Source organism: Periophthalmus magnuspinnatus, chromosome 9 (assembly GCF_009829125.3).
Source record: "Periophthalmus magnuspinnatus isolate fPerMag1 chromosome 9, fPerMag1.2.pri, whole genome shotgun sequence".
Lineage (NCBI taxonomy): Eukaryota > Metazoa > Chordata > Actinopteri > Gobiiformes > Gobiidae > Periophthalmus > Periophthalmus magnuspinnatus.
In genome coordinates, this window is record NC_047134.1 from 20371227 (window position 1) to 20387814 (window position 16588).

Here is a 16588-nt window from a genome sequence, read left to right on the forward strand (position 1 = left end):
TGTTTTTAATGCTCTTAGTCTTTTGCTCTCCATGCTAAGTCAACCCCCCTTTAGAGCTCTATCACACTGCAATCACATCGTATATTACAACTACTGCACATCGTATCAGCTTTGTGAAGTTGTAGTGTATTGTTTTGTGTCAAGTTTCTGTATATGTATGAAAAATGGCTGTGTGGGAGCAGGAGTGATTAGGCTTGTGGAGAAAATTGGACAGAACTGCACTGCTAATTGTAAGGAGGGTTCCAATAGTGCCAGGGCGAGATCACTAGATTACTCAAATAAACATGGATGACTTATAAAGCCTCCGCAGGCATGTTGCTAATGAGGTAACGTTATAATATGGTAGAAAGCTCCAAAAAGTAAATTTTGCAGAATACCCCCTTTGTTCTTCCAATGACCTTAATTAACCTCAAATTATAAATCAGACAGTTACTCTATATGTTACTCTTACTTCAGTAGTACTTTTCCCAAATATTTGTTTACTCTTACATGAGCAGTTTCTTGAACATTACTCTTATCTGAGTAAATTTTTGTCTTACCTCTACCCACCTGTTTATAAGCAGATATACCAGTTACACATTTTTTTATTGTCTGGCTTATTTTCCATATACGGGATAAACTTTGATTGCGATAAAAAACAAAATTTTATATCATTCACATCATTCAGTAAATACAATCTCCAATACCAGTTTATCTACAACACTTCAAATGGATGTGTCAGTCACTCTTGGAAACCAATGCAGAACAAGCAGTGATACAGGAAAAACTGCAGCATTGCTTGCCTTTTGAATGTATGTTATAGCTCATATCTGACACCATTTACAACATAAAAGAATCATTAATTTTGATAACAGCAAAATGCCATGGTCTCCACTCAATGATAAGCATTAGTGGAATGTACAAGAATATTTCAACAGAACCAAACGCTTACATTAAAACACTTTTGTCCACGTTTTTATCATGTACTTAACACAGGCACTATACTGTAAAACAACACACATTTTCTTCATTTTTTTTTCAGAATTTGAAAGGCAGTCATGGAATTTGACAATTTTACAATACAATGTATATATATATATATATATATATATATATATATATATATATATATATATATATATATATATATATATATATATATATATATATATATATATATATATATATATATATATACATATACATATATATATATGTGTGTATATGTGTATATATATATATATGTGTGTATATGTGTATATATATGTATATATATATATATATATATATATATATATATATATATATATATATATATATATATATATATATATATATATATATGTTTTGTAACACAGTTCAAGGCGCTTCCACCTTGAAATTTCACATTCAGGGCACAGGTCACTGCAAAATGGCTGGCGTTGGATACAAAAAGCATTGTTTTCTTCATGAGAGACTTTGAATTGACTGCATTTCACTAAGTTAGCGGTGTACCAGATGACCCAGGTTATTCACAGTGTTAAGCCTGCAAATGGACTAGGAAAGGAGCAGTAGCAAGTTGAGTTTTAATTTAACAAAGTTTGAAAGAATTAGAGAAAAAATGGAAGTAATGGTTCTTATAGAAGATTTTGTGCATCTAGGTCACTGGTGGATTTACAGGCGAGTGCTCTTTCAGACAGACAACATTCACTCTTACATACACATAGAGGCAATTATAAAAGGTCTCCATATTTTATGCAAAATAAATATAAAAAAGGGAAGAGATAGTGTTTAGAGATGGCTCTCAATGTTCCCTCTCTCACCTATGGTCATAAGCTTTGTGTCATGACTGAAAGGACATGATCTTAAATAGAAGCAGTCAAAATGAGATTCCTTTTAGGAGTTGCCTTGTTGGATCCGACATATTTGCTTTAAGGAAGGATGTGCTTGTCCCTGTCCTCACTACCAGGATAAAACCAGGAGTAGAAGAGGACATTTGTGGCTATACATGCTTGTCAAAGCCTGATCTCATCAGATCTCAGAGGCTAAGCAAGGCTGGGCCTGGTTAGTTCTTTGATGGGAGACTGCTGGGAATATTAGGTGCCACAGTGGGGTGCCATTGTCATTGTGTCCTTAGGTAAGACTCCCACATTGCCTATTATGAATGTGAGTGAGTGTTGGTGGTGGTCGGAGAGACCGATTGCGCAGATTTGCCTTGCTTCCGTCAGTCGGTCCCAGGGCAGCTGTGGCTACAATAGCAACTAACCTGCACTGAATGTGGGGTGAATGACTAATGCACTGTGCACTCTGAGTGTCTTGAGAAGAGATATATAAATCTAATTGTTAATTAATTAAACTAGAGCCAAACCAGTATGAGTGTAATAAGAGAATTCTGCATGGGCCTGTTGCCTGGTACTGGTGTGATTATCCTGTATCCTGATTAGAGACTTGCAGTAAGGCACAGACAGCACAGAGCTGCTGCTGCAGAGAGGAGCCTCGTGTGTCTGAGGAGCTCTTTTCATTTCATTACCCATTTCCACTAGACATCCACATGTAAAAAGAGCTAAATTACAATCACTCTTATATAATGATTGGTATAATGATTGGAAGTTGGAAATATATGCATACTTCATCGAGGCATTGCCCTATCTCAGAAGTGATACAGAGCTCCAACATGGATTCAGACTGAGAATATCACAATTTATGCTAAATTCAAAAAACTAATAAGAAAAAAATGAAATAATTCGCAGATGAATAGGAAAAACAATAAAACATCTGGACTTTTGCCTTAAGAATTTAAAGACACCTGCCTATTGAGCAACCGGGCTCAAAACTAGTCCTGTTTACCTGTGCTTATGACTGAAAGGTTTTTATTCTGCACTATTCTCCTTTAATGTTAATTTTATGGAGATTATTTGTGATTGTTTATGCTTTGATCTGTTGTACTGTGATTTTAGTGTCTTTCTTATTCTGTAAAGCACTTTGAATTACTTTGAGTATGAATTGTGCTATACAAATATAAACTTGTCTAAAATTAACAATAACCCTCCAGTCCACACATAACACCCATCAAGTCACCCAGATTCAGCCCTTCTCATTGCCTCCCAATCTTTTTTAAGCAGCACTGATTGACCTGTAGTTACATATTCATGAAATCAGCCCCTCTCCTCTTGGGGTGTCCGGCACAGAGGACGTTTTTCTTTCAGGACAGGAGCACAGGGGGAGGGTGATTGTGATTGGAGTCGGATTTAATTAACACGCTGAGGGATGAGACCATTGTTTTTGGAGAGCATCTCTGTCCAGGGTTTTAATCACTTTTGTTAAGCCTAAAATTACACTGGAATCCGACACGGCTGACAGGACACTGTGGGTTTAGCCATACTGATAAACTTAACTGGTACTTTTTAACACAAAGGAAATGTTAAAAGGAATTGACCGATCAAGCAAAAAAAAGTGCTGGCTTATTAAATTCTCTGTAAATCCTCTGTGCTAATCCTGAATCATTCTTAATAAACACATTATTCGTTATGATTAAGTCTTTTTTCATGCTTTATTAAGGCTATTAAACATGTAGTTATTTTAAAATGTTACTGGTTTGTTTAAATCAGTGACACATGGGGAAACGGACACGCTCACTGGTTAAATGATCAGATTAGCACTTTGTTTTTGGCTCATTGATTCTGCAAAGTTTTTGATTCCTTTCAGTTACTATGGGCTGGCTGCGTTGTCGTTTTCATATATTTTAGTTTAGGAGTAGACCACATGGCCAGGCCTTCACTGCCTCCTGGTTTCACCTCTGTCTATTTCTTAGATCACTTTTGATACATACTGGCAACTGCAGACGGGAAATCCTTTGACCTATAGTCGCCTCGCTGTCACAGTTTAGCTCTCTTCAAACTCACTCCGGTTCTTATACGGCTGCTGTTCTATTTCTAACTCAACAACTGTGAGTTAGTTGCTGGTTTAAAGGGCCCATATTACACTATACACACTATATTACAGTGTTGTTTTCTCATCAGAAACTTACCCTGAGTTGTGTTTTGTTTCATTCACACGTTTAACACACAAACCCTGCATATTTAGCGTGAGTTCTTCTCTTAAACTGAAAACACTCCGTTCCACCTTGTGATGTCATGTGGTAATACAGGAAGTGCTCCACTGTGGTTTTAACCTCCATACACCTTCACTAGAATCATTTAGATTATTTCAGCCCTTGAATTGTCCATCTCTACTGAACTAAAGTTAGAAGATAGCTGTCAGCTTAAAAACTTCATGACATCTCAAGGTGGAACAGAGCATTTTCAGTTTTGGAGATTTAAACAGAGTAATAATAAAGGGTTAAAATTGTGTGAATGAAACAAAACTTCACACATAAGAGTCAGTTTTGTGTAATATAATATATACCTCAACAAACTCCAAAAGGAAAAATAAATACAGTAAAATGTATTTGTATCATATTTTTCTTTTGAATAATTTTTCTGTTGATTCTAAACAAATATTTGGAAATTAAAGGTAGCCTATGCACCTGCTTGTGTCTGTAGAGAATTTTTTTGCTTTGCCTGCAATGTTCCACAGTATGGCTTTAAAGTTATTAACATATGAGAATGTTTTTAAAGATATTTTTAAGCAATAAAACATGCATGATTTAATACATGTACCTTTATACTCTACTGTAGAACATCCCACGCAAAGAAATACCCTCTGGCAGTGCAAGTGAAAATAGTTTTAGCCTTAAATGATTAACAGATGAGCTACATTAAATGAAAAATAATTTTCAGATAAGAAACAAATGATATGACTATAATTGCTAATTGGTTACAATGACACGCTGATTACATGCTTATGAATAATGTTTTTAATGTGCATCCATCCCATAGACTTGTACGTGTCTAATTGACTTTCAGCACTGAACAAGAAACATTTGTCAGTCCAGAAGAGTGAATTACAGCTGCTCTGTTAGTGTAATCTGATAATGATATTGTGTTAACATCAGAAATAGCACAGCACTCAATTCTGCTTGGATACACACCAGGCAAGAAATGGACAAATAGACTTTAGTTTAGTTACATAAGGCATTATATGTTTTTATTTTTTCATATTTTGGGATGATTTTATATTCTATGGCTGTGATTTTTGTTTCAATTCGATATCATATAATACTATGGAAAATATCACTCCAATGCCGATGCCAATGAGCTTTGTATTATAAAGACTTTTACCTTGCTGAATAGAGGCCATCATTAGCTTTGCTCCATCCTACTTTGAACTGGTCTAAAAACTGAATAAATATGCAGAGAAACTGAAATATAAACAATGTAATGCATCAACTGATTAGTGTTATTGTAATTTTAAGTATTTTGTAATATTTTTGCTATCAATATATTGAATTTTTGGCATATATCTACCCATCATAAATTAGATCATTTTGGTATTATGCAAACCCTATGGGAGTGGGTCACTAACTATTTACTGCAAAATATCTCTACTACAACACAGTATTTACAAGAACAACCAGAACTAAACCTAGACTAAATCTGGACAAAACCAGGAATAATCTAAAATCTGGACTATATTAATAACTTTTGGGTGAAAACTAGGTCTAACCAAATCCCAACAGCAATACAAGCATATATAATATTGTTTACATTTTAAATAAATTAAAGCTTGAAAATGCAAGAAAACGGTGTTGTTGATAAATTAAAGGTTCACTGTGTAACTTTTTTGGTGGAGGGTGCATTGCCGTTTTTTCTTTATGGTTTTTCAAGGTAGTTTTGAGCAAATACATACACTATAATTGAATAAATCTTGGCAACTAGTAGTGCACCTTGAAATGGCCGATATGTGGATCGTATCAGACACTAAGGCCACAGACATGGATGAGACGCAAGTGAATATTTCGTTCAAAAAATGAAAACTTCAAATTACCTGCTTTCTGTCATATGGTCTTACATTACAGCCAGGTGGTTGTTATACTTGATTGTTTTACATGGTCATGGAAAACTAATCTCTAATTGTATTTAATCACCTGCCTTTGGGGCCATCTTTGGAGCCAGGCCTGACAATCACCCTCTCTTGTAGTATGTATAAACAGCTCTGTACTTGCAAGTTTTCATTTAGAGGGATTTAGCGAAAGGCAAAGTTGCTTTATGTTCACTGTTGATTTATGACCAAAGAGAAGGTAATTAATTTAGGCAGATAATCTAAATCTCCCACCGGGACTTTAATGGCTACACAGCAGGTCAACATGCATGTACCGCCCACCACCAGCTACTATCTATTGTAAACCAGATTGATTGATTTAATTTTTCTTTTTAAGGAAGGTTTGGTGTTCAATACTTTCTTTATAATTAGTACAAAATCATTCAATCATTTACATGTTTTATTTAAATTGAATGTTGTTTTGATTGTTATAGTTTGTTTCAGTTATGTCAAGCTTTTTGAACTGCACAGTGCAGTCATGTTTTTCATTTAATATCATTAGTCTACTTGTCCACCACTTGTCCGCCAAAATGTATGAACCTAAAAATGTGCACGTGAGGTAAGATCCTCCAACTAAGGCGTAGCTCTGACCAAGCCTGGCTCTGGAACTTGAGATGGGTCCCTGGCTTGATGGGTCAAATACAAGGGATGACTTTTTGTTTCTTTGGCTACAACACTTCACAGTATGGTAATCCTGCATTGCTCTGCATCTGGGGCTTAAAGTGCTTCTAAACTGTATATGGTGTTTTAATAGTATTGTGTACCATTAGTCCTTTTTTTGCAATTATAGTGCAAACTAACCAAATTTGCATCTTTCTGGTCAAACACATAAATCTAAGTTTGCGCTTCCTCCAGTGACCACTGCTATTTCAAGTACTTGATGACAACACACTTGGAGTGGATATCTAGTAAGACCAATCACGCAGTTTCTCATATGTTCCTCCTCTCTTTTCTTTAGTCCTCTACATACTTAGTTTAGCAGCTCTATTTGCATCATGGCAGTGAGCGGAGTTTTGCATCACTTTAAATGCACAAAAATTTTCAAATATCACCTACCCGCTATATCCGCCCACTTCCCTATACTAACTAGTGTTTATAAAAAATTTGGACTCTGGTAAACAATAAGGAAATGTTTTTAACAATACCTAAAAATCTGCTGCTTGCTACGGTGAAAGGTGTTGCTTTTTTTTTTTTTTTTTTTTTTTACACAGCGTTTGTTTTTGTTTTTTGCAGTTTATGATGAACAAAATTTTAAGTAATCTATGAATATTAAGTACTACAAAAAAGCATAATATGTTCTCTTTAAGTAATATGGTTATTTCAATGTGGAATACAGAGACAAAGGCTAATGCACTGGATGGGATTTATCTGTCTTTGCAGAGACAGAGAGGCTTCACCTGTTGTCTCTGATCACTGGTGCAGTCACACCCGCCCCCATTTTAGCTCCACGGCTATTTCCAGCACAAAAGCTCTTGTTATGCATTCCACCATCAGCTGCTGTGAAGACGCTAACACAACAGACTGAAAAGGGAGATATTAGTATTGTAGTAATAGTAGTAGTAGTGGAAATAGTAGTTGCAGTAAAAGTAGTAGTAGTATGAGAAGGAGGAAGTAATATACCTTAAGATTTTGTATTTTACTTTCCACACCTGTCAGTGCACCGTCTACCACGGTTACCTGCTATTTTTGATTGTCTGGCACTGTAGAGAGAAACACAAGAGCTGGCGTTTGGATGGACTAGACAGGCATCTCAATTGGTCCCTTGTCAAATATATCAAAATTCGACAGCATTTTCATGTTCCACAAATAGTAAACCCCTAATTAGTCCACAGAACAGTGTAATCATTATAGCCAGCATATTTTTTTCATCAGCATCGATATTGAGGACAAAATGGTGACATGCCCAGACTGAAAATTCCACTAAAATTGGTCTTATTCTTATAACCTCTTAGCCTTACATTAATCATTACAACCGCTGTTAAAGGCTATATCATTGTCCTGGTGAAGGTTCTGCCACCTGTCTCCATGTGGATGCTATTGCTTTGCCTGGAATGTTCCACATGTTGCATTGAACCTATCTTCCTGCATGGAGCCATACAGGTGTAGGGTGACCAGACATCCTGGGACAGTCTCAGTTTTGAGCCCTGTGCCCCCTGTCCCGTCAGATTTATCCAAAATCATTGTTCTAGTTTTATGCAAGAAATGTCCCAGGTTTTCCCATTTTTTACCAATTTGATACTCGCCAACAGTAAAGGGAGGGACATATTGTAATTTGTTAACCTAAGCTACAGAGCACAGTAATGAAAATGACCATAAGGCAACAAGCCCCTCAGATTATACACCAACCATCCCAACCCTGGTGTGTCCCAGTTTTTAATTTTTGAAATCTGGTCACACAGGTATTTTTAGTAATAAATTTACTTTTTAGTAATAAAAATACCCATAGTGAAAAAAAGGCTAAATAAGTTTAATGTCATACTTTAGAACATACCAGGCAAAGCATTCACATGGAGAGGGGCAGCAAGTGTACCTGCAACCAGAAAAGATATGCAGAGCACCTAAGGCCTCAGAAGGAAAACCAGTCCAGTTTCGGTCAGTGTCTTGGCCGCACTACTTTTTTTGCACAGAAAAAAAAAAAAACATGATTTGAATAACTTTGACTACTTTTTCTCAAGTTAATGGAAACAAGTATTCAAATAACAGCCACTACTTTCACATGCACACAGAACCCTGAATGCGCTAAACAACCAAAATTCATATGATCAAAACCTGTCAGAGCACTCTGTCCCAGTCTTCATGCACATCAAAGAACTGAATAGGCGTGAACAGGGAGCTAAGATCATTTAAATTGAGCATTTGATTTTCAGACATGCTAGAAGTTTTGTAAACACATTGAAGGTCCAGTAGGTTTTGCATTCATGTTTACGTAGCGGCTCAAAACAATGAAACACATGTGGCAGACCGCAGTGGAAGGACTGTAGTTTGTCTGTTGATCTAAAATAAGTACACAAACTAATATTTGCCTGCTTCATACTCCGTGCAGTTGAACGCCTCTCCTAGTCTGTGCCTACATGCATATTGATAAAACGGTTTAAATAGGAATAGGCCAGTTATGTTATACTACTGAGTAAGACCAATGCCTTGTCTGATTGTCCTCTTTCTAGCAGATTCTCTCAAGTTACACTGCAGACTTCGTCCCTGTGTGTCCTCCCTCCTCTTGTCTCCTACAGAACATACTGATCTCTATGTGCTATTTTACAAACTTCACACTCATCAAAGCACACCGCTCCACTTTAAAAATCCAATAACACCTGGCACGGCTCACGCACACAGGAATAAGAAGGTGCTTTGGAAATGCCGTTAACACACCACAGATACTTCTTAGTCTTTTCAAACATGGACTGACAACAACAAAAACATGCTCACAAATTAGACTTGGGAATGGAGATGTGTACATAGAGTGTTAATGCAGCTAAGACAACTATGGTAACCAGTTGCACTGCATTGTGGCTAGTGAAAGGGAAAGCTTTCTTGTGTGAAATGCATTATCCTAATGTGTATGCAAGGAAAATAGATGAAAAGCTCCACTGAGAGAGAAAATATAATTATAGCTATGTTAACAGATCAGGTGCTAGATTAAGTTGCCATTAGCTACTAGGTTATATTAAAGGGCCCGGAGTTGTGTTTTGTTTCATTTAGATATTTTTAACACACATATCCTGCATATTTAGGCTGAGTTCTCCAACAGAGAACACACTGTTTCACCTTGGGATGTCATGTGGTGATACAGGACATGCTCCACTGTGTGTGTAAACTCCATACACCTTCACTACAATCATGGATAATTTCAGCCCTGGAAATTGCCAAACCGGTAGCTGTTAACTTGAAAACAACCACTTCATGATATCACAAGGTGGAACAGAGGATTCTGAGCTTTGGAGATGTAGACAGACTAATAATAAAGAGTTACTCATCCAATTGTGAATGAAAAAAACACAACTCCAGGTATGTTTATGAGGAGATAACAACACTATAACTTGGCTTAAAGCTCACATGAGTCCATTTTGTGTAATATAGGACTTTTAAGGTGTCATTCAACCTGGAACAAACACATATGCAAGAACTGGCAACTTTAATTATACAGTTTGAGTAAAACATTTATATTTCAGTATTTAATTAATGATTATAGATGGATACTGGATAACCTTTTTTCATTATTATCTATTACCAGGAAGTGATAGTCTTTTACAATATGAACAATATTATATTTTATGTTTATGCCAATTATTCTGACATGTCAGTCAGGGTGATTATTATTTTTTTTAATTTTCAACAATAAAAATAAGTAACTAGATAAATGATTGTCACAGTTTAGTTCTTTAACAATGTATTAGCTTACTAGTTTGAACTTCATCCAGCATATGTACTCTCTGGTTCTCTCCTGTGTCTCTAAGTGAGCGCTCCCCTCCTCATCCTCTTCATCTGATGGAGCCTTTCAGCCGCTCAGTGATAGACCCTAAAGTTATTCAGATGGACATTTAACAGTCCTCAGCTGGGTGCTCCTGTGAGTCTAGGATTTAGGTAATGGTCTTCAATAGTCTTCAGAAAACCACTTTTTTAAAGTACACAAAAAAGCTAAAAAGGAGGATGGGATGGTAGTGAAGGTGGACTATCATGTTTGAGGGTTACAAGTAGCAACTATGGGACCTATTACCATGACAATATTCAGTATATTCAGCATGCACATGGAGGGTCTTGGTATCTGAAAGAAGTGGAGGTTCTGGGTTCTGGGCTTTTTGTCTGAACAAACTGAAGATGTATGCATGCAGAGAAATACATATTTTTGTACCCACAAACAGAGTATTTATACTGTTTACACACCCTGTTTTTGCAGCAGAAATCCTGCTCCTACTTTCAACATGAAAGTGGGCAGTGGGCCTGGCAGGGCTAAGTCACATAAGACATACAGAGAAACAATAGACAACTATCCACCCTCTTACTCATGTATTCATCAGGATAAAACTGTATGCAGCATATGGCCAAAGCAAGAAAAAAACTCACAAGGAGAACAAGCAGACATCTCACTGCAGGAGTGCTATCCACTCTGCATTTGGCATGAAAACATCTCACTATCTAAAGTACAAGTTGCAACACAATTCATATTCCAGCACTGAAAAAAGTATTTTTTTCTTTTTATAATGACTTATTTTAAAGGTACACTAACTTTGTTACTTGTCTCCATATGTTATTTCTTTACTTAGATAGAATCTTCTGCAATGTGGCATTAAATTTATCTCCATGGAGACAAGCAGGTATAGGTGTGCTGCCACCAGGCAAAAGAAGAATCTGTGAAGAGACAACCCTGCTCATGATAAGAATGAATCTTTTCAAAGCATTTTTGAACAATAAAAACATTGAATAAATACCAAAAGCTTAATGCCATACAATAAAACAATCCAGGCAAACAATATTATCTCGATAGAGATAGCAGATTTTCCACCAGAAAGGTTATAATGAATGTCAAAAAAATGAGAGAAGAATGTACCAAAGAAAGTAAACTTTAAAATTTAAACTTGTACTATCTTTCACACCCACCATATGACTAAATGCCTATACACAATTTGCCTCTATATTTTTGCTTCTAAAAAATCAAATTACTCCTTCCTGAATATATGGGACTCTGGCAGACAGGCAGAACTGTGCTGAGACAAATTCCTGATAACACCCAGAAAAAAGCTTTAAAAAACCCCCGATAAACTTCAGACCAATTTTTCACTTTTTTTTTTTTTTTTAGCACAAATGACAAATGTTTTAGGTTGATTCTTTCCTGGGGAGGGCTGAATTCAAAGAAGACATAGCCCAGGCTGCCGGTGTGTTCATGACTTTTCAATTACATGTCGGAGCCTCCATCTAAAATAGATGGTGTGAAGTCATGGAGCTAGTGTGAATGAGGATGTGTAATTCTGGTGAGTGAGAGAGAGGGAGAAAGAGAGAGAACAGAGAGAAAAGAGAGCAGGAGACTTGGGATTTTAAATGGATTTGTTCAATCCAAAATTTAAAATGAGTTCAGATTGGAATGGCGTGGTTTGACTTGAGCAGCTGGGGATCCCTTGCACAGTACGAGAGAGAGTTTTTAACATTCATCAGAGCTGGGACTTGAATTTATAATGTCCAGTACTTTTACTAAAAAGCTTCTTTGTACCAATTTAAGCCATTGGCACTAGCAGGTATCTGGGCATGTCCCACCAGGATCCTGACCTGGGAACACATTTGGGTCCCACTGGAGGAAGTGTCTGGGTTGAGGGAAGTCTGGGAATCTGCTTAGACTGCTACCCCTGCGAACCGGCCCCCCGATAAGTGGAAGGAAATGGATGAATAAGCTCTAAAATGAATAACATGATTTTTTTCTTTTGTCAATGTTTCTGAGTAGACTACACAACTGACTGGGCAACAGGTGCGTTGGAGGAGAGGCACTTGACTGAACGGAAGGTCAGAGGAACCAAAACATTGCACTAATAAAACTGAACCAAGAGTGAGACAGTGTGTGGGAGTCTTCTTAAAGTCTCTTTTATCAATCCCAGGTGGGCATCAGACAGGACTCCCAAGACAAGACATTGATTGGGATAACACTTGGAAATGTACAACAACTCACGCATTCATTCATTGATTCATTTTGGCCAGGTAAAATTTAAGTAAAGTTAGCGTCACACTAATTTTCAAACTCTCAAATGATAAAAAACTGTAGAACATTTAATGTTTGAAACTAAAATAAGTGGTGGGTTAATCAATGTATAGTAGGAAAAATCATAACTTCTATGAAAAAAACAAACAAAAACGACGTGAGCCAAATACTGCCATTAAAAGCAATGTTCTAAACATTTGAGCAACAAATCACTGTGAATAACCTGGGTTCATTAATCCAATATATTTACAAATCTATTGCCACTTTTTTTGTTTTTTTTACAAATTCACATTGGATTTTTAGACAACGCCAAAGCAGTGACAAGTACAATCTCACTCTCTCCAGATCGTTCCAACCCTTTCTAGTCATGAAGGTTGTTACTGGAATAGAAGCTGGACGCCTCCGATACAGTTTTGGACATGCTCCGGGACAAGGAGCCATTGGAGGTGAGGTCCAGGGAGGAGTTGAGGAGAGCTGACCCAGAGGCGGTGACAGATTTAGCCTTGGCTTGGTCCCCGTCATCCCCTACCTGGAGAACGGTGGACACGCTGGTCTCCATACGGCTGGCTTTGTAGACGCTGGTTTGGGTTTGGAGGTACCGGGTCGACTTGAGTTCTAGACCTTCGTAGGAGCCACGGGGGACGCATGGGCAGCAGCGGAAAGCCTGTTTGAAACCGGCGCGGAACCTGGTGGGGAAAAAAAGACAATATAAGATCAAAGTAGAAGGAAGAAAACTAAGTGGGATAGATGGTAGAAAACATTACTGCCAATAATGGTGTTTCTGTGGCTGGTAATTAAAAGTTGAAGCTGCGATACTCTGCGATCGCCCTTCGAGACAACTGTTGTTGTGATTTTGGGCGTTACAAAAATAAATGAATTGAATTGAATTGATTATGTAATGTATTTTATGACCAAGACCAGTGGATTTCTATAGAAATGTGATATTGGTGATTTCTTTTCAACTGCAAAGCAAATGTCAATGAAATGTTTGAGATGTTTTTTTGCTGGGTCTGTTAAAATGTAGTTTTTATGGTGGGTAGATACCCTGTGAAAACATGCAATGGTAAAAATCACATGAGATGAAAACCTAAAACAAATCAACTACAATAAGGCAACAGTCCACATTCTCAATAATGTGAAGTTAAAACTAAAAGAACACCCACAAAAACAAGATACATATTTACCCGAAAAAGCTTGCCAGCATTTTATTTTGCTTATGATAATTTTAATTTAATGACAACTCACTCAACAAACCAATTACTAAAAACTGACACATACCGTAATTAAGACTGTTCAGATTCTGCTCTAGAAATAACAAGCCAGTCTTCTAACCTATCCCCCCCTCACTCTGTATTACACATCCCACCAGCCCAGCCCATATTACATCAAAAGTACAGATCATGAAATGGAGTCTTGTATCTGCTAGAGAAGGTCAGCTCACATGGTTCAGGTACATGTTCTTCATTAAAAAACGTGTCCACATGAGTGACATCTCCACCATGGGCTCAGACAGGTGAAGGAGCAGAGCTGATCAAGCACATTACTGTTCCATGTGCACACACGGGCTCTATTCAGTCAAGCTCAAGTTATCCAGATTACATGGTCCGTTTGTGGGATCTTCTGACATAACAGCACAGTGAGGTGTCAAATTTGTAAGCCGGATGTCTTTCTTTTCATAAGTACTTTAATTGGTGGAAAGAAATTTTATTAGTTTACATTGCAAAAAAGAAGAAATGGAAAAGTGTCTTGTGACTTTTAAACTGCATGTCACTTTTAAACTCCAAGCATTGTGTGTGTATGTTGTTTTTTGTTTTTACCTTTTTCCACAGCTGTTTACTACATTATTGTCACAATCACAAGGCAGGTGGCGTGCTTTGCCCAGTGGCACAAAAACAGTAGTAATTGTGATTTGAGATGTATGTAGGATTTTAAACACATCTAAAAGAATTGATGGCAAGACTGAAATATGAGAAGACAAACACATTTCAGAACATGTTTGTACAGTTATAAACTACAGGGTCAGCAGTTTTTAGGCAGAATAAACCCGGCTATGTTGTTGTTAGGGTGGAAAATCTCAGCCTTTGCAATGTGCTAATGGTGCTCATTATAATTGTGATTTTGATTCAACTGCAATTCATGTTGTAGCCCTAAGGTCAGAATAGCCTTCCTAGTCTTGGAATAATGGTTGAACCTAAATCTCTGCCTAGTGTGAAACTGCCACATTAAAATGCAGTGTGTGGTTTTGTCAAGGTATATTTTGTTGTTGGGTGATAACACATTACTCTAAACTTGAGTGAAAACTTCCCCCTGTGAAAATGGTCTGCGGCTGCCAGATTGGCTCTCATCCTGCAGGCTGCAGCTCAGACTTGTTTCATTAACCTTTGGATCATTGCCTTAGATGGATTGGCTATTCTCAAATGTCTATTGTGCATTCAATTTGTGAGTATAATGTGCTTGTTTAGAAAGATCATAATAAAATATAAATCATCTATGTCACATGAAGGCACAGCAATAAATATACAAAAAAAAGTAAATTAAATGGCATGTACCTGCATTTTTCCATGTTTTGCCATGTATTTGAGCATTATAAAATGTTTTATTGTCCAATATTTAGAAAGTATGCATTGGCATGCTAGTTGTTAGCTTTACCATCATGGCAAATGTCCAGACTGGTTTGTATAGTTACTTGTTTTGGTGTCAGTTATGTCAAACATAAATTAAAGTTAAAACTTTAACTTCAAAATATGGACAAAATGATGCTGCTTAAAAAAATATGGGGAAACATGTCTTCTCTCTCTTCTCAGTGCACTGCAAGCATTTCAGATTATGAAAATAGTTACAAGTATGAATTTTGATTTGAAGAACCACATATTTCATATTCAATTCCCAATCCAATTTCAACACAGCTCAGTCTTGTTTAATCAGTAGTCAAACTCTGAGGTCTTGCACTGGCGCCATGAGGCAGAGTGCGAAGTGCATTGTGTATAATTGAGATAATAATAATAATCCTGGCAGAGCTTGTGGTCCATCAGTCTGTTCCGTAAGGGTAATTAGCACCAAATGTCAATACACACATTTGCTCTGACCTTTTAGAGGAAACCACACATTTGACCAGCCCTTCACCATAAGCTGCGTTAAAGTAGGGTCCACATAAATAATGACAAATAATGTAGATAATGTGTACAAGTTTGGACAATGGAGGCAGGAAAACAGCAAAGGTCAAAGGTGAAAGAGTTAGAAGTCTCTCAAAGTGAAGTGACGAGACAGGAGGAGACAGGATGGGAAGCAATCGATCACAACTCTGCTTCAATCATCTGGCACAAGACAATCGATATCAAAAAGTCTCGGGCTGAAATGTCACCTCCTCTTGCTGTCAAACACAGCAAAATGGTCCTATAGGAGAACAGAGGGAGCTATTATTATGATCATGTCTTTAATGAGTGCTGAGTGAGAATAGATTTTTTTTTTTTTTTTTTTTGCTTTGCATTTGGGTTTTTTGTTTTTTATGAAGCAGTTTGGTCAGCTTAAGTTGTTTTAAATTTGCTATATAAATAAACTTGAATTGAAGCTTTCTGATACAAACAGATATTTTTTTCAGATTGACATGCTGAGTAAACTTTTCTACACAGCTTGTATAATAATTCTGAATACACCTCATTCAATAAAATAAATAAGTAAAAATCACCAATACATCTATGGCAAAACTATGGCAAGAATTCTGATTTGATTGTTGAATCCATTGTCACAATCAAATTCATCACAATTCATGAACATTTTAAAAGTCTAATGTGCCACTGGAGCTATAAAAACAACAATGTCTTTTTTGTCAGCAAAAATAAATTAATGTTGTAGCATCAAAAATGATAAAACATGATTTGAAAAACAGTGAATTGCCCAAGAGTTATATGACCCTACTCTGTGTAAAATTGCAGTACAGAAAACGGATGCTGCATTAAAAGCACTGAATCA

At 36.8% G+C, this 16588-nt stretch overlaps 1 protein-coding gene across 1 annotated transcript in view; it reads right to left on the reverse strand.

Moving 5' to 3' along the window:
• Positions 1 to 11729: 11729 nt before the first annotated feature.
• Positions 11730 to 16588, reverse strand: part of tacr1a (tachykinin receptor 1a) — a 59681-nt gene continuing 54822 nt past the window's right edge. The window contains exon 5 of the mRNA XM_033972840.2: positions 11730 to 13305. Coding sequence (XP_033828731.2) covers positions 12981 to 13305 — 325 coding nt within the window. The 3' untranslated portion in view covers positions 11730 to 12980. The remainder of the gene's footprint in view (positions 13306 to 16588) is intronic.